General features: G+C 42.3%; 1 protein-coding gene across 3 annotated transcripts in view; it reads left to right on the forward strand.

Annotated features, from left to right (window-relative positions):
* The window catches only part of TRPV4 (transient receptor potential cation channel subfamily V member 4), a 467135-nt gene that overhangs the window by 238731 nt on the left and 208716 nt on the right, over positions 1-19688 (forward strand). For all 3 annotated transcript variants that reach the window (XM_069214733.1, XM_069214732.1, XM_069214731.1), the window contains exon 5: positions 5396-5536. In XM_069214733.1, the coding sequence (XP_069070834.1) occupies positions 5396-5536 (141 nt within the window). The remainder of the gene's footprint in view (positions 1-5395; positions 5537-19688) is intronic.

A 19688-nucleotide genomic window follows, 5' to 3' on the forward strand; every position in this document is an offset into this window, starting at 1 on the left:
CGCACAGTGCTGTGTGCGTGGATTTCCTTATCTTTAGGCTGCCAGCTTCTCCTTTCAGGGTCCCAGGAACTGGATGGGCACCACAGGGCAGCGTAGGAGTCTCTCCAGAGACTCCAGGTGCTGGCAGAGAGAAGTCTTTGCTGTCCCTGAGACTTCAAACAACAGGAGGCAAGCTCTAGATCAAGCCCTCGGAGATTTCTTCTCAAGATGGAAGGCACACAAAGTCCAGACTTTGCTCTCTTACTCTGGCAGAAGCAGCAACTGCAGGATAGCTCCACAAAGCACAGTCACAGGCAGGACAGCTCTTCTTCCTCAGCTATTCAGCTCTCCTCCAGGCAGAGGTTCCTCTTGGTTCCAGAAGTGTTTCTAAAGTCTGTGGTTTTGGGTGCCCTTCTTATACCCAATTTCTCCTTTGAAGTAGGCCTACTTCAAAGTAAAGTCTCTTTTGAATGTGAAATCCTGCCTTGCCCAGGCCAGGCCCCAGACACTCACCAGGGGGAGGAGACTGCATTGTGTGAGGGCAGGCACAGCCCTTTCAGGTGTGAGTGACCACTCCTCCCCTCCCTCCTAGCACAGATGGCTCATCAGGATATGCAGGCTACACCCCAGCTCCCTTTGTGTCACTGTCTAGTGTGAGGGGCAACCAGCCCAACTGTCAAACTGACCCAGACAGGGAATTCACACACAGGCAGAGTCACAGAAATGGTATAAGCAAGAAAATGCACACTTTGTAAAAGTGGCATTTTCAAACACACAATCTTAAAATTAACTTTACTAAAAGATGTATTTTTAAATTGTGAGCTCAGAGATCCCAAACTCCACATGTCCATCCGCTCCCAAAGGGAATCTACACTTTAATCAGATTTAAAGGTAGCCCCCATGTTAACCTATGAGAGGGACAGGCCTTGCAACAGTGAAAAACGAATTTAGCAATATTTCACTGTCAGGACATATAAAACACATTACTATATGTCCTACCTTAACCATACACTGCACCCTGCCCTTGGGGCTACCTAGGGCCTACCTTAGGGGTGTCTGACATGTAATAAAAGGGAAGGATTAGGCATGGCAAGTGGGTACACTTGCCAAGTCGAATTTACAGTTAAAACTGCACACACAGACACTTCAGTGGCAGGTCTGAGACATGATTACAGAGCTACTTGTGTGGGTGGCACAACCAGTGCTGCAGGCCCACTAGTAGCATTTGATTTACAGGCCCTGGCACCTCTAGTGCACCTTACTAGGGACTTACTAGTAAATCAAATATGGCAATCATGGATAAACCAATCAACATTACAATTTAGACAGAGAGCATATGCACTTTAGCACTGGTTAGCAGTGGTAAAGGGCTCAGAGTTCAAAAGCCAACGGCAACAGGTCAGAAAAAATAGGAGGTAGGAGGCAAAAAGACTGGGGATGACCCTGCATAAGCAAAAAAGTCCAACAGGTGCCTAGTTAGATTGTGATTTATTTTCTGTCTCCTTTTCGGTCTGGCGTTAGCCAAGCCCCTTTGATTTTATTAAGAATATATTTATAGGGTACTTTTTTATGGCACTTCATTAAGGGGGTTTTCAGCCAGCTCTCTTAATTCATTGGTCTTTTGTTGCCATTCACTGTTTTTGCTGCTGCCCAGTACAGCATAAAGCATGGGGCAGTAGGTCAGCCTACTTAAGCCACTGGCTAACTTTACTTTGACTGCATTCAGCCCTTGTACAAGAAGCACATCCACACCCCGGTAGTTACCTTCAGTATCACTGTTTTTTGTTTTTACTTTGTTATTACTTTATTGTTGGGTTTGTTTGTAGAGCTTCATGTGATAGCAGGATGCTTTCTGCCAATAAAAGTACACAGCACATTACAGCTTCCCAGTTCTTGTCTCCTGCCAGTGCTGGTGTAATTTCCCTTTGAACTGGCCTTCGTGTGACTGCTGCTTCTTCACTCCATGCCAGAAGCTCACATGAACTCTGAATATAGGCTCATGAGGGTGCTCTCTTTGCACCCTGTCAGCTGTCATTCTTTTTTCTGTCTTTTCTTTGTGCTCTTTCTTTCTTGCTGCCATCATTTTTTCTTTCTCAACTCTCTCTTTGCCTCTTTCGTTCTTGCCTCTTTCTTTGTGTATTTGTCTTTCTTCACTTCTTTTCTTCCTTTCTTGTTTTTTCCTTCATTATTGACCTCCTTTTATTCCCTCTTTACTTCTTTCCTTCTTTTGCTTTTCATCTTTCTTTCTTACCTTCTTTCCCTGAGGCAATAGGCTGGCAGCCAATGCCAGACTGATGTTAGCCAAGATCTTTTTTTCACTATAATTATGGTCCTCATTATGATCATGGCGGTCCAAACAGTGGACCGCCGAGATCACCGCCGCGGCAGGACCACCAGTGCTGGCGGTCCTATGACTGCCATATGACACCTGGTGGCACACCGCCATTGATGGTGGTGTGAACAGCCAGACGCCATATTGGCGGTCGATGGCCGAGGTGGATGCTGCTCCACCCTCACCGCCACGTCAGCCAGACACCGCCACGACTATTATGACGCAATAATAGGCGCAGCGTTGTATGGAGACGAATCGCTGCCGGCGGAGCAGCATCCAAGGAGCTCGTTCCCTCCCAGAGCAACACCACGGAAAAGGTAAGTTCTGTCCGAGAGGGAAGGGGGTAGAGAGGGGCCCTGAACGGAGGTGGGGGGATGGTGAGGGGGGAGTTAGAGAGAGAGAGCCTACAGGGAAATAAGGGGGATGAGGGGGTTTGATTTTTTAGGTTTGGGGGGGTAGGAGGGGTCTAGGGGCTTGGTGGGTAGGTTTTGTTGCTGAGGGGGGGAGGCTGGCGTGTCACATACTGGTGACAGGAATGACAATTCCTGTCAACAGTATGCTTTCCGCCAGGGATTACTTGGTGGGGTATCCCGCCAGGAAATCCCTGGTGGAAATAGGATCATTATCCCACGGCGGTCTTCGGTCGACCGCCGGGTCGAATATGTTTACCTTCGGCCCGGTGGTCGACTCAGCCCTGGCGGTGGGTGATAGTGAACTGGCTGTTCACTACTTGCATCATTATATGGCGGTCAAGCACTGCCATGCCGTCGGCGGTTATACCGCCACCGCCGGTGTGGCGGTGCTCGACCGCCAAGATCATATTGAGGGCATGTGTGTATAACATAGTTATCTCTAGGGTTTTTCAGACAAACTTCGTCAGTTAGTCTGTGGTTCTGTCATTCACATTGTTCTACCGATTCCATCACAATGTATCAGCCCACTTTAGCCACTGGCTTACTTCATTAGGTGTTATGGCTTTCAGAAGGAGCACATCAACCCACGAAGTAGTTCTCTTCAGTGTCAGGGAGTGCTAAGGCAATGTGTGCTTTTCTGTTATAGACCAAAACAACATTTATGGCTTTAACAAATGTTTTTGGTTTAGATTGATGAGGGCCTGGCAGCAACCTGAACAAAAAAGTTTTGATAATAAACCCATGGCAAAATAAAAATTGCCAAAAGGCTGGTGGCCAAAGCCTGACCCATTTGCTTTTCCAATGCTTGCTGAAAGGTCTACTTGTAATGTGTTAAATGACATAACTTTAAAGTTGGCTATGATTTGAGCACTTTGGTGGTGATTATTCTTGTTTCCTTCAAAAATGATGTTAAAATGCATTGCAGAACTGAGAGAGTTATTACTTAAAAATACATCACTAGTAAAATATCCACATCTGGACTGTTTTTTCATTTTACATTTTAATGCAAGCATATGTCAGCCAGGTTTAGGTGGTGACACATGTTTTTTCTTTTTATGTTGCATGCGTGCAGTAAAAAAAACTGCTGCAATGATTGGCCAAGGCCAGATCTATTGGCTTAACTTTGCCAATTCTTATTGGAGAATTGGACTTACTTTTCATCATCAGAACATTAGTGAGTAAGGCAGAAAAGAGAGAAGGAAGTGAAAGATAAGACAACTGTAGAAGAGAGGGATGAGAAAGATCCTGCAAGAGTGAAATGATGAGATAGGAAGTGTTTGATTGTGGAATCTAGACGTGGAAGCTTTAATATACAGCAGCTCTGACATTGGATAGCACTGGTAATGAGCTTCTAGGAAACATTATGTGCCTCTGCACTTAAGTTTCTTTTTTTTTAATTTATAAATTCAGCACTAATTATAATTGCCACAACCAGTACATGACGATCCAGTCTTCCTTCACCAGGAGTCAGTGAACAGCATTGAGAACTGGAGCATCTGATGCACTAACGGTGCTTGTGATCACAAATACAGATGGCTGCGAGCAAAGTGAAAAGTTGCTCTAGAGTGTAAATTAGGGATTTCTTATAATATAAATAAGAGAAAAATATTGATGAGATCCACTGCAGGTTAATCTGCTGGGGTCAGGGAGGAGAGGATCCACCCTTGCAACCTTAGATGCTGATGATTTGTTTGAGTGGAGATAAGGTTCAGCCAAGACAGATTCCAAGGCTTTCAAAAATGTCTTTTAAAGGATGGATTGTGTCCGAAACGTCTCTGGCTTGTATTTGCCTCTTTGGCTGGAGAAATGCAATAATCTTACCTAGGGCCGGCTTTACTGCTAGTGGTTCCCTGTTCGACAGTCTCATTTGGCGGCCCCCACCTCATGACCACCTCCACAGATTCTCTCACTACCACCTGGCAAATGTGCCCCATATCTCTCCATAGTCTCCCTTTCACATACATTCATTTGTTTTAAAAGTGCCTGTAAATGCTGGCTTTACTAATCCACTCAGCTTTCCACATAAAATATAGTTCTGTTTTTTGCAGTAGGCTTATTAACCCTTTACGCTACTTTATAGCGAGTCAAAGCTGCCACTAGACAAAACTCCCATCTCTCTCCCAGCAGGAACATTAATCACAAGAGGTATCTTGACATTTTAATTGCTTCCTGAAGGCAGAACGCACAAGGAACTTTTTAGGAGGTGCTTTTAAATCACAACCTTCTATCTTATTGCTAAACACAATGCCCCCTGAGGTCCGCGCCCCCAATCCAGGTCAGCTTCCTGTGTGGATGCACCACTCGCACCGCCCTAAAGCAGCTCTGATCTTACCTACCTCTAACTTCACTGCACCATCCAGTATGCACCATAAAGATTTATCATATCAGGGTGCCAGACCTGGTTGCCCTCTAGATCTCGAAATTGTTTAAGTCCTCTTGCAGCCAGCTTCCTGTTCCCTGGAGTCTCATGCCTTATGGCTGTATGAAGATATTCAACAGAATTAATCTGCGCGGGGGAGATTTTCTTTTAGTATTTTGAAGTATGTGCTTTTATGTGGATTTGAATGAAAAGTGTTAGCCAACTGCCTCATCAAAAAGCTTTAGTGCCCCTTCAAAGTGAGCTGATTTAACATTTACAGTATTATATGGTGACACTGTATTCTTTTTCCAGGTCAGACGGCGCTGCACATTGCGATTGAGAGGCGCTGTAAGCATTACGTTGAACTGTTGGTGGAAAAAGGGGCAGATGTACATGCGCAGGCCCGTGGCCGCTTTTTCCAGCCGAAGGACGAGGGGGGATACTTCTATTTTGGTAAGGATGAATGCCTGCTGACTTGTGACCCTAGGCACTTTTTTAGCCCACATTGTGGAGTTAGTAGTACTTGATGTAAAAATGAACAGAAGTAAGTAATACAAAAAACAAAAAATGTACTAGACAGCGAGACCAAACCCAAGCATTGTGATACCTTGTTACTTAATAGAATGTGTTCCTCTGACGAGAATTGGTGTTTTACACACCCAAAAAAACAATTTAGGTACTGCTGTTACTGCAACTGTAAAAGCTACATAATGCAACTGAACCACTATCTTAAGGATCATTGCCTTCGCATCTTCAGAAAACATCCCTTTCATCGAGACACTGGATACTGTCTTCTTAGAATTCTGTAAGGAAATAAAGATGTGTACTTTTAACTTGCGATAAATGCTGACATTTAGACAGTACAATGCACTCTAAAGCATGAGACAAGCCTATGGTTGTGCAAAATTGCAAACCTTCTTGGTGAAATACATGTAATTTTAATGATGATTACATTCAATTATATGTATTACACAAAATGTACATGGCTCGGATCTCGCGTGGAAATTTGCCGCAAGGGCACACCTCATGTTAAAGTAGTTACTACCAGATACTGACAGGAGACGGGTTTGAGCGGAGAATGCCAGTTTTACAGTTCCAGTGAGATACCCATGAGATACTTTCTGCTTAAACTAGTCTGCAGCAGCCAAGAATTTATCAAAATTCACAAACACAAAATGGAAGAAAATAGCCGTGGAGAGTTAGAGCAATCTCTCAATATTTTGTATGCCTAGACAAAATTTCATCCATGCTTAACTATGTCATGCATTCAAATTATTCCTCAGACATGCATCCGTTCCCCCATCATTCCCGAAAGGGAGGGGGCTGACTGGGCTAACGCCCTAGCAGGGTGCCTCCAAAGGTAGAACAAGAATTACATAAAATGACAGGCATTTTGCCTCTTCTTTTTGAAGGATGTACCTGCATCATCAGAGGCAGGGCAAGCAAAGTTTTTTTAACCCCTTTGTTGCCTTGTGCTACTCCTCTCAGCAAGTTCAGACTGACTGTGCTGAGCGAGCTGTTGTTGTGTTAACACATCGCAGCTCGTCTGCCAAGAATGACATAGTGTTGACTATATCTACATAATTTCTTAGTACAGAGCTCATAAAGGGTCACACATTTGCCCGGGAACCTTCGTGTGTCTGTTGTAAATCTCAAGATTTAGACTTCTTGTTTTTTTTTGTCACTAAATTAGACTTCTTGTAAAGGACTTCTTCGCTGTTAATCAAGTACCAGTTTGCACATGATGGAGCCTTGAGCCTCAGAACGGCCTCTCGAAATGTCTCACCTCTATGCTTCTGCTGACTGCCCCCTAGCTGATAGGATGGGAGAGTTGGTACTGGGATCTCTGTAACTTAAGAGCCTTTTGTTTGGGCTCCAAATGTTCGACTGAGTCTTTCAGTCTATCATGGTTGATAAAATGCCTCCGCTAGTAGTGTGTTAGTTCATTTTTAAAGTATTCATTTTTATTGGATTTTATGTAGCACCTCATAGAGAAAATTCCCCCTTTAAGGCGCTTTCCAGTAAAGATAATAAACTAAAAATAAAGAGCAAGTCCTGCCGTGCATCATGCACTCTATTCAGATGTTGACATTTTGGGTATTAGACGTTAGGAAATCCCGAGACTTTTCATCACTCACGTGCTACAGATTCATTTGCATTAACATGGTTCGAAGTTGGAAGCTACTTCCTTTTATATCATGGCTACTTACCCCAAGGGCTTGTATTTAGCAAGAAGTATGCGTAAATAAAATTAGCTTGTGAATCTGTAGCATCTAGCTGGAATGTGCTATTGGAAGAGTTTGCACTATTATTGCGAGGCCTTTATTGTATATCCTTTATGTATTCAGCACACAGTATTAAGTTAGTAGAAAAGGTAAAAACAAAAAAGAGACATTTACAACTGCGAATTTTTATTTGATTTGTGAGTTAAACTTCTAAAGCTTTATTTCTAAGAATGGAGTGATCTATATATAAAGATGCGTGGAGCTACTGCACAATAAGTAGGGTTGTGACACAGAAATGCTATGAAATCCATAAAAATGAATGGAGTAATGAAGTTGTTTCAGGTTAGCGTCACTCAACACTACACATTGGCCATTGTTAGGTTAGCAAATGATCAAATTCCACCTGGGCTTGTGGGTCCACTGGTCAAACACATAGAGCGCAGTGTGGAAATATGGAAAGGAAAGCAGTGTTGACATCTGTTTCTTTCCTTTTCCTAGGCAGAGATGTACAATCTGCTGGCCAAATACCACAGCAGAAACCATTATAATCTGACATTATGTTAAGAAATGCCTACCCGGCATCTCAGTTGTAATTATTTGTACACTTGGGCACTTGTACTTCCTTAGCAGATCAAGAGAACATGCTGAAAAGATCCTAAAAGTCCACAAATATATTTTATGATTAAAGCTCTTCTTTTCCATTACTTGTTATGTCTAATGCTGTTCACAGAATGAGCAAATATTTAAGTCGCTGAGCATCTAGAAATAGCATATTTACTCTCTGATTTTTGTTATAATTCGTATGCACAGTATCTAAAGTGGTACATATTATAAGGAGTAAACTACTCCCCCATGATGGTGATAGAACAAGTCGCTTCAGAATTCTCTTCCCTTCTTTAGCCACGTGGTCTCCAGTTTTGTGCCACTTGATGGTCATGGAACTCCTCTGTGATTTGCAGTCTCTTGAATACATACAATAGAGGGAACCTTATCATGTATATTTTATACTTCTCACTGTATTCAGCAACTTGCAAACCAGCCTGTATTGGTATGTCTGTTGAAGGTTGTCTTTCATCAGGGGATGACACAGTTCCTCCACTTCTGAGCCCCATGTGGTTGTGAATATCTCAAAGTTAGTTTTACGTATACCTTAGACGTGAGCATTTTCTTTAATATTGCCCATTTCTTATGCCCTCTGTTCTTCTATTCACAAATGTTTTTCTACAATTTCATTGCGGTCACCTCTTTCTAGTTTTTTTATGTCGTGAATTTCCATGAAAGTATATTGAGTTCCACGTTTAAATGAAGACTAAAAACAATATAGTTCGCACAAAGTCTCATAAATGTTGATTTAAAAAATAAAGACCATACAAAAATATCGTCTTTCAGAAATGTCAACTTGTCAAAAATTCTAATTCCAAGAAAACTCGATTCTCATCTCTGTAGGAATGAAGTGGTGCACTCTGGTCCCTCCCGCCCCCCCCCGTCCATATTTCTATTGTGATTCCCACCTGTTAGCTGTATCTGCTACATCGGACTGTGGCACAGTTTTGTACATCATAAATTCCATCATGAACGTATTCATATGTTTATAAGACTAACGTGGATAGTTCTTCATCCATGGATACTATTATTGTCTTCTTTGGTTCTTTGGGAGGACAATGGATGTGGCTAAGTGTCTTCATTAACAGTGGCTTTATTATTTTTATACACAGCCAAAGACACACAATATTTTAATCTTCAGGAGACTTCTTTTATACTGACTGGTTGAGTTTCCCCATAAGTTGGTGTCATATCTTACATCACATACATTTGTGTGCAAATCACCTGTTAACCATTATGTCTACAGCCCCTTCCTCTGTTAGCATCAATAGCATGGCCAATGTGCAACATAGCGGAAAGTAAAGAAAAATATAAGCACTATGACGCAGTCAATGCTTGTGGCGTCATATTGTTTTTTTCTTTACTGTCAGCCATGCTGCACAGAGGCAGCACTGCTCTGCAACATGACTAAAAACCACATTGGCAATGCCAGTATATCCTATGTAGATGAGACAGACCTGTTGACGATGTCAGTGCTTGTTTTTGATTTGGCAGGGGAGTGTTCCCTCGGCAATGGTCAGCTGAATGTCCGCACAATATTAAGAAGAAACTAATATTTGGCTCCTCAGTTAGCAAAGAAAGATAATGATAAATAGAGAGACAACAGAGATGATATCTACCAGAGTCATAGACAGGGTGGAAACCTATATCCAGTAAGAATAAAACAAGTGATTATTGAAATTGCTGTCTACTAGGCTTGCTTTTAATACCAAGAAAAACAAATCTATGCACTCAAAACAAATTCCTTTCTTTAAGATTATTTCATTTGGGCCATGGCTCTGTCTATGCACCTGTAAATAAACTTATTTCCTTCCAGTGGTTAAAATTGGCTGAATCGATACCCTGGTGAGCCATGACTCTAGTTGCTTGTGGTCACCACAGGACCACAGTGAGGAGGCTGGGCTGCAGGCAGGGAGTGTATCGGAATGATGTGCATCAGGCTGAGCTTTAAACAGTAGAGAGATGTGCCAAAGTTATTGTGACCTCCACAGGCCATTATGCTGTTTAGGTGCGATAGAGATTGAATAAGACCCTGACACTGTGCATTCCCCTTCAAGATGGTGGCAGGGATGATTTGGCGATTTGTAGGGCCTGACTAAAGGATGGCGAGGAGATTGCTATTGGCCCTCTGTTGCCTGGACTTCCTCTCACAGGTAAGGAGAGTAGTCATCCCGTGGCCAGAGGTGTTGCAGCACATTGTTTTCTCCCCACTTCGTGGTTGTAGGCAGTCTGGGTCTGACTTGCTGAAGATCCCTGCCAGCTACAGTGCAAGGAAACGTTTGGTGTTCCAACAGCACCACATTGCGAGCATGCTTATTGCCCTGGCACCAGATATCTGACTGCTTATGCTCTCTGTCAGGGAATCTAGCAATGAAAGGCCATTTTGATTAACTGCTAGTCTCTTGTGGGACCTGGGTCTACTGGTGCTGGAAGTGTCTGCAACACAAATTCTGCGGGGCTGCCTAACATGGACATGATCCTCCCACACATTCCCGGAACCACTAACTCAGAAAAAGAAAAGGCCTAATCAGTGGCCCCTCTTATTCACTGGCAAGGATTTTGAAGCTGCCCTAAGAGATGCTGAATACCGGATCCACCCCGCGGGTAGGACTGGTGTCCTGAATCTGGCGAGTGTGGTGAGGGCATCACCTTTTGTGTGCTTGAGAGACGGAGCAGGATGGTGTTTACTTTCTGTCAATGGTGTCCCATGACACGTGTAACTGGTCACCCCTTCCTAGCACAGCTAATCCCTGAAAATATCCGGGTGCTGCTCTGAATAAGTCTTCCCATCTCCCCAAATATCTAGGTGGAAGAAACCTAAATAGATATCAAGATGGGGAGTTGCAATGGCCAAGGACTATATGTTGTATCCCTAATCAAGGGAACGTGCCAAATGTGCGACTCCTTGGGGCTGGATATACCCTATGATTCCCGGATGGGCCCTTGATCCTCCACCAATGCCAGTTCTTTTGATTTGCTGTGTATAGAATACATAGCAATACAATTATTTGTGTTTTAAAAATATTATCTATCTGTTACTCAGATAGGATGCATTTGAATTCACCAACCCAGACTTTAGAAAATCTGAAAATGTGCCACAAGACCAGCACATAGGTGCACTAGTGGGATAGGCTCATATGTCAATAATGTGATAAGGAATCAGTTAAATGGTCACATTTAAAGGGTCATAGTGAATGTATCAAGTTGTCACTGAGAGAATGGAACAAGACAAATTACACTAAAACAGACTAAGATGAGCTCGGGTTGATACCAATTAAGTTATTTTTACTCAAAAAATATCTGAAACCATTGCATGTAGGACGTGGCATGCTCAAATATAATAAAACTGTGATATTACATGGATGAAATGTATACCTTGGAAACGTTTTTGCTGTAATTCGGACAAAAATGTTATTACGAACCCAAAGTCCGCATGAGTCAGAAACAAAAACCATCTAATGTATTTCTAGTTATGTAAAAGAGGAATTGTGAGTATAAAAAGAGAAGTTATAATTTCCAATTTTGATGATAAAACCACGTTTAAGACACCACGTTAATTTTTTTTGTTACCACGATAAAAAAATAATTTCAAAAGTGACAAAAATGTACAGAAACCAAGAAGCTTGCGGAAATAGTAAAGTCGTTGCCTTGAAGGCCTAAAACAAATTAGTAACATTGTACAACTTTGTGCAAAACGAAATCTAGAAAGAGAGACAAACTCCAGTTGGTGCTAGTAACCAAGATATAAAAAAATATTTAAACAGTACTCAGACTTCAAAAAAATTTGTCTATTGGCTACATTTTCATGAACACAAAATTAGTTAGCACTAAAATCAACGTATTATCAAACCGCCCCCCATTTAGAGCTCAGTGCGTGATCATGGCTGAAATCCTGATACCTAAATTACTTAACCGCAGATGGGATGGGTGGTGCCCCTTTTTTGTAGTTAGATTTTTTGACGCATGTCCTGGGAATAACTAGTGGTAATCATTTGAATTGCTACGTTTCTTAATTTAGGTGGCGAGCAGTTACCTCTATCCCTTTGCTGGTAGGAATGTGGTATTGCCCTATTTACAGAATGCACGAAATAAGCGGATTGTGTCAACTGTTCAATGATTTTAATCACCACACATTTACCACGTTTTCTGTCACTTTAATTGATTCTGACTCTCAAAAGATAAGGATTACTGGATTGTGAAACAGAATATTGGAAAGCCATGTTAAAATATACCTCGGAATTCAGAGTAGCTAAATGCCCAACAGGTGTGGCAGAGTGTTAGAGAGCTTTTCCTCTTTGGCTCAAGTGTTCAAAATGGGGTTGGCTGGTAGAGACCGTGCCTGTTAGACAGGTGCCCACCTTCACACATGAAACCAGCCAGCACAATTTAGTCACGTGGTGATGGACTCGCCTGTTAGGCTTATTGAGTAAGCAATGTTTCCTCCACTTCTGAAGACACTTCACCTATTGTTTCTAAGAATACACAGTCTTTTTTGATGAAACAAAGTTCAGAATCGATATTCATCCAATGCTTCTTTCAAAAGGAAAGTATAGTATAACAGTTTCTTGTTCTCCAAATATTTGTTCTTATTGATCTTATATTGTTTTTTAGAAGAATAACTGGACTTAGTTTTTGTAGTGAATTTTATCACATGGTATTAAATTTGGTATGTTTTGATCTACTTTATTTTATTTATATTATATGGATGTCGATTGGTGCTATCCTGTATATTTTACTTGCTCTTATGATTGTGAGTTACAGTCGAATAAAGTATTTTTGATTGAAAGTATGGTAACACACAACTAAATATGGGAGGTAAATGTCTTTGTTTGCAACTAAACCTTTTTTCGTGAAACAGAGGAGAAGCTGTTTCCATCATTGCACTTTTGAACAGATGACTCTCTTTTGTCAGGGTACCATGTTTCCAGTGCTGGAGCCAGCATTTAAAAAGCCATACATGCAATTTTGGTTCACTTCAGTTGACCTAAATGTACTGACCCAGCATTTATCTGTATTATCGAAAAATAGAAGAGGCTTGGACTGGAAACTGTGGTTCCTATTGAGGAGTGAAAAACTGTAAAATTACAAATGATAAGCTTCCATGTGCATCAGATTCAAGAAGTCAATTTAAGGAATCCAGCCCGTCCTTGCATATTGGTTTACTATTGGCTTTTTATTAATAATAGTTATATTAACTTTAACAAGAGTTATTTTTAATATTCATTTCAAGTTAGCATTTTAAAATTTTAGATTAGAAAAGTATATATGGCAAAAAACCTTTGGTGCTATTGCCAGAAAAAATGTCCACCTTTCAAACATCATCCATCTTGTATTGAATTCCAAGAAGTTAAAGCTCTTGATTTATGATATTAAGTAGAAGTACTTCATCTGAAATCATATTACACATCCTGTATGCAGTTAATGCAGTCTAATTTGCTCATACCTTCGTCATGTGTATTGAAGTAAATGTGTCCTTAATATTGGTGTGATTCAGAAGAGTTTATTGTGAGCTGTAGCTTTAAACTCGCACATTGGATTCACTGGAAAAGCTTCTTATTTTGGGGGCAGATTGACGAGAGCTTACTTATTGTGGGGGTTAGTTCTCAACTCCATGTGCAACATCGTTCATTCATTTTACTTTGGGCTACAACAAAGGCAAGTTTAAAGACACTGCGACCCCCACCCCCAGCCAGGTGTTACTGCCAGCACAAACAGCATGACAGACTGGCAAGGGTGCAGTAGGCCTGAAAGTCTACTTCAAGAGAATATGAAAATTAGAGACAGTCTGGTCCTGGCTGTGATTCTGTACACTGAATCCTTTGAAGTATACAAAAAGTGATGGAATGCTTGAATTAATCTAATCCACATTAATTACTCGGGCCACATCTTAATCCATTGTTATTTTGCACAGCATCCCACCTCAGCTTGGACCCAGCCATATGCAAATCAGCCTTGCCTCTGCTCCAGAGGGAACTTTCCACCCGAGCTGCCAGGCCCTCCTTGAACTGGAACACAAGCAACCCAAGAACGCTTTTTTCCCCGATTGGTTGTCTTCAAGTGGGTACAGCTAGGTTCCAGTGGCATAGTGAGCATGAGACCTTCATTGGCCATACCCATCGCATTTAGAGCATTGTCCTGAAGTGTACAAAAAAGGGAGGGAGGAGGATCTAGTTTAGTTAAAAAACATCAAAAAATCTGGAAAGCCCAAAATTCAAGAGGTGTTATCCCAATCAGTTTCAGAATTATATACTCCTGCCTGGATCTTCCTAACTTAAGTATAAGAGATTCTTTCCTTTGTAATGTTCTTCCGGAAATAATTCAAATATGTGAAATAGCCTGAAATATATCCTTGCCATACTGAAATTGCAGTGCTCACCATGGACATAGATTCATCAAAATGGCAGGGGTAGTGGAAGTGACATTGCATACCCTATGACCATAATGACATCACAGGAAGCAACATCATATGACCCCACTATCACACTAACACTCTTACAACTGTTACACTCACTCTCATTCATCTCTCTCGCTCACTTACATTCACTCTAAATCTTACTCATACTCACTCATACTTACTGTCTTTCAGACCCAGGTTTACTTACTAGTGCTTTGCACTGTTTGTGTCACTTTTGTTATGCAAACATGGTGCAAACTGTTGGTGTGGGATTTACTATCCAACACACATCCTAATTTGCGTTGCATACTATACCAAAGTAATGCAAATTGAGCTATGTGCTGCTTTGCATTATTTTGCATTAAGGGGCTCATTTCATGGGTGGTGATGGGCATTCCCAAGCAACCACCTATGGGTTTTTGGTGGGAATCCCAACCTACAAACATTAGTAGACCGTAATCAAGGTAGGCGAAACGGGGACAAATGTTTTCATTTCGCCTTCTTTTTCCAACTTTGCATGCGTTCTCCGTCGTACTGTACACAAACAAAGTAAGAAATGCCTTAAAGCATAGTTTTTATACTGACCTCTTCAAATACAAAAGCCAGGCTTCGGAGAACGAACACACTGTTGCACTACAACGCAAGGGTGTGTGCATTGTCTGCCAAAAGTGCACCAGTGCACATGAAGAGAAAAATGTACCATATCGTAGCAGCATTTTTTCTCTTTCCCTTTGGTACAAGGCAGCGCAGCAACCTTGGTTCAGCATTACCTTACCACAAAGAATAGTAAAGGTAGGCCTCAATATAACACAATCGCACTCATTACCTGCCACTGACTCACATTCACCTTCACATGCTTTCACGTACAGATGCATGATCACACATAAGCAAACTCTCACCTGCAAGCAGGCTCACAACATACATTTGAAACCTTATTTAGTGAATAATAGAGTAATATAGAGTAGTATAATAAAAGTGGACAGCAAATAAGGAATGCGGAGTTCTCGGCACTGATTTTGCTACCTCTGAGGCCAGAGGTTGCAAAGGCAGTGCCAGGTAGGGCCGGCTTCAGTGCTAGTGGGGCCCTGTGCAATAGTATTTTTTTGGGCATCCCCACCCCATGAGAACCACCTCAGATTCACTCACTACCACCCGGCAAATGTGCCCCTCATCTCTCTATAGCCCCCTCCCCTTCACATACATTTGTTTTCAAGCGCTTGTAAAGCCTAGCTGTACTAATCCACTCAGCTATTCATATAAAATATAGTTCTGTTTTTTGTAGCAGGCATCTTAACCCTCTGTGCTACTTTATGGCGAGTCAAAGCTGCTGCTGGTCAAAATCGCTGATCTCTCTCCCCAGCAGAAACATTAATCACAAGAGATATCTTGACATTTCAAATGTTTCCTGAAGGCTGGATGCACAAGGAACTTTTCAGCAGGTGCTTTTAAAACGCAAGTTTCGTAAGTCATTGCTAAACACAGCACCCCCCTGAGGTCAGAACCCCCCAATCCAGCTCAGCACCTGGTGCAGCCGCACCGCTCGCACCACCCTCATGCTGGCCCTGGTACCAGGGTTAACCAGGGAGAAGAGAGGAGCCGCTCATGCGACCCCTAAATAATGTCCATGGTGTTTACTGAACTCCCCCATACTGTTTTGACTCTTTAGCCTTTCTCCTTACTTCTACCTGTTTTTTGTATATATATTTGAATCTGTTTGTTGACTCGTATTTTGATTAGCTGTTTTCCTTCTACATTTATCCCTGTACGAGCCATGATGCTCATCTCCCTTTCTCACACTGTTCCTTGTAAAGCTCTCTGGTGCTGTCTTGCCCAGCTTGAACAATAAGACATTAGTGATCTAGTAGTGTCTCTAGTCAATGATCTTTTTTTGCTTTATAGAAGATAAAATAACTTTTCAGTTGACTAATATAACAAAGCCTCTGCCTGAGCTTGGCGTCAGGCCAGCAGTGGGGAGTGGTGCAGATGAGGGTATGGAGCGGAGTTCCTTCGGTCCTTTGTAATGCCATGGTGGCTGGTTCTGTATTCATAACAAAGACTTGGGTCACTGAAACAAGGCCATCCACTCCAGTTCTCCTATCTTGAAGCTGAGCTGGGTTACCATGCTTTTTCATTCACCTTGCTTCTAGTTGTGCCAAATGTCTTTTGCTTGCATGCTTCATCTCCAGTTAGTACAGCCTGCAAGCCTTTCAAGGGTAAATATACAGCTAGGGCCTTTTTAGACAAATGTAACCAGAACATGTGCACATCCATTGTTAAAAACTGTTCTGTTAAACCATTACTATTACCAACTGAGACGTGTGTGTGTTGGTAGAAGGGGGATGGTGGTCTGGGTATTGACATTGGGCATTGCATGTCCCCTGAAAGGTCAGGCATTTAGTATTGCTAAAGAACTTTTAGAATCAGTAATACTATTTAGGTTGTAATAATTGTGGGTAGTCTGGTGTGAGCTGGAATTATGTCCAGACACAGCCCACAATTTCAGGGCAATGCATGATAGCTACCTCATTAGATGAGGTCATCTCATTAAATAAATAAAAAAACTAGAATTGTTTTTGGAAGTACCAATATCATTATTAAATGGAAATAAACACATTGCTAAATTAATTCTAAGTCATTCTAAAAAGTGCCCCTAGTTTGAATTGGAAAGACTCAATATAGGACTTTCTTTGAACTAAACAGAGACGACTTGGCAATCTGAATTACTTAAGAAGGTCATTGGAACCTCCGCACACTGAAAATAATTTGAAGGAAGTTGATAAAACCTGTGAGTAGAGTTATTATAGTATCAAAGCCCTTGGTTCTAAAAAAATACTTTGTGATTCATGAACATGACGTGATGAAGAGGCAGCAGCTTGTTCCTCTGGAGTTATCACTGAGCGATCTTTATATGTGATGAGCAAAATTTCATCTATCATGATTATGCAACGTTATCTATTGTTACTGCCAACTTTCTAATTATGCCTCAAACATTCTCTTAGGCTTATTTTGTTCTGGAACCCAAAAGCTGTTTGCGCACTTATTTTATTAAATAGCTCTTTAAGGCGAACTTCATGTCTCTTGAGCTAAACATAAAGAAAACAAACAATATGTTAACTAAACACGCAACCCTTGCTTTATTCCCTAGAGACCAGGCACCTTAGGCCATGCCTGATTGTGTAAAGGCACCCTGATGAGTGAGTACCCTCCCCACCCTGGATGCCCGACCCCGTGGGCCAGAAAAATCCAGTGGCAACCCTGCGGTAGACTCTGCCCATAAGCACAATACACTTGACATTGTTTTGTGTGGATCTTCCCCCGTCAATACTGTCTGCTGTATCAACTAAGGGGAGGTCAAGTTTGAGTCCCCAGGAGTAACCAATGAATCTGTAGTTAAGGTGGCCTATGGTTAAATCCTGCATCTAATTTAAAAATAAATGCGTCCCAAACAACTATTTCCATTGTCTGCCCCTTCTGTCTGCGTGAACTGTGAATAGATGATTGCTCAGCCATTGCCCACTTTTTGAGATCCCTTAGCCATTATGTCACCAGCGGGGGCACTTGTGCCTTCCAGGTCATCGCAGTGCCGAGTCTAACACTAGTGCCAGGCCGATAATTGTACACTCCAGTTTATACTTTTTGGCCCGGGCATCCATCTCCATAAGCAGAAACCAGGATCTAGACACAGATACCATTGAAGTTGTCTGGTCTGGTAAAAAAATAAGGTATTTCTCACCAAGCCTGTGCTGCTTTGAGGTGCTCCCACACCGTGTGGTAAAGGTTAGCCTCTGGCTCACCACACCTGGAAAATTGAGAGGATGCATTCAGGAACAGGCGTCCAATTAGCTTCAGAGAGAGGTAGGTTTGATGGAAGTAATTAAACGGAATACATTTGAACCTGGAGTTGCAAGGGTCTTGCTTAATATATGCCTTAGACATGACCTACAGTTTATCCAAGATCACTTGATTTAGGTATTGTGCCCATTTGATTTGTCCTTGACATCCTCGAAGCGGTGTGACAGTTTTGACTGCAGAGCAGGGTGCGGTGTCATGACAGCCTTACACCCACCTCCATGCATCAGTGGGCAGTGTACCATTACTGGGTGGCTCAGGCTGGCCCCACAGAGAGTGTGTTCCGTGCACCAGTGCATCATATATCATAAACTGGCCCCGCCTAAGACCAGATCTTTCAATTATGGTAAAAAATGGGCAGTTTACCCAGTTCGTATAGATCCACAACTTGGGAAATTCCAGCGTCTGTCCACAGTCACCATTGTTACAATCTCCCTAAGTTCTGGCAGCAATGACAGTGGTAAATGTGCAGCATATGGGCACAGACCGCCTCATAGCTATACATATCTGTTCCAATAGGACTTTGCAAGTCTGTGGAGCCTGCTCATCCCCAGTGCACTTAGCCTGGATGCAAACAACCATTCAAGGATCTGGTTGAGTCCTAATGTATTCACCAATTTCATCCTTTCCTATTTAATCCCTTCTCCCAGACACCTCATGGGCCACTGGATCTGTGCCCCCATGTAATACCACTCAAAATTCAGGGTGCTAAGGCCACCCTCTTCCAGTGGGAGTTGCATTTTGTACTCTTCTGCTTCCTGCCCCAGAGTCGTTCTGAGAGCATGACATGCACTTCTACAAAGAAGAGCCTTTTAAGCACCGTGGGGATGAGAACAAATAGACTAACTGTAGGAAAATCCGCATCTTAGCTACAGCCATCCGGCATGATGAAGATAGTGGGAGAGTGCACCAGAAAGCCACAGACTATTACCTATAGCACCCTTCCCAGTTTTCCCCCTCACCAGATCATCCTTATTGTGATTACCCCTAGATATTTGAAGATATCGGCAAGTCTGATGAGAAGGAGCTCTGCCTGCTTTAGAGTCAGGCACTTTTTAACTGAAAAGGGCACAATTTGTCCAAATTTATCTTGAGCCCTGAGAACATTCTATATCTGTCAAGCTGAGACATTAGCTCAGATAAGGACTTACTTGGACTGCAGGGATATACAAGAGCATCATCCTCATACAACTAGAGCACATACCACACTCTCCCAAAAGGAGTCCCCCAGTCTGGCGCTCTCTGGTAAACAGACATGCCAAAGGCTCCAATGCCAAGGTAAATGTAATGGGAGAGGAAGCGCAACACTGCTGTGTGCCGCATGTGAGCTCGAATCCCTTCAATATAACCTTACCAATTCATAGTCTGATAGTGGACTTGTATACAAGAGCTGCACCCATCATGGTAACTCCGGCCCCAGTCCCCACCTCAGAAGTACCATCTGGAGATCGGGCCACCCAAGAGTGCTGAAGGCCTTTCAGTGTCTAAAGACACCGCTACAGCAGTCTTCCCGTTAGTTCCCACTGCATATCCT

The sequence above is a fragment of the Pleurodeles waltl genome, chromosome 11, assembly GCF_031143425.1.
Source record: "Pleurodeles waltl isolate 20211129_DDA chromosome 11, aPleWal1.hap1.20221129, whole genome shotgun sequence".
NCBI lineage: Eukaryota > Metazoa > Chordata > Amphibia > Caudata > Salamandridae > Pleurodeles > Pleurodeles waltl.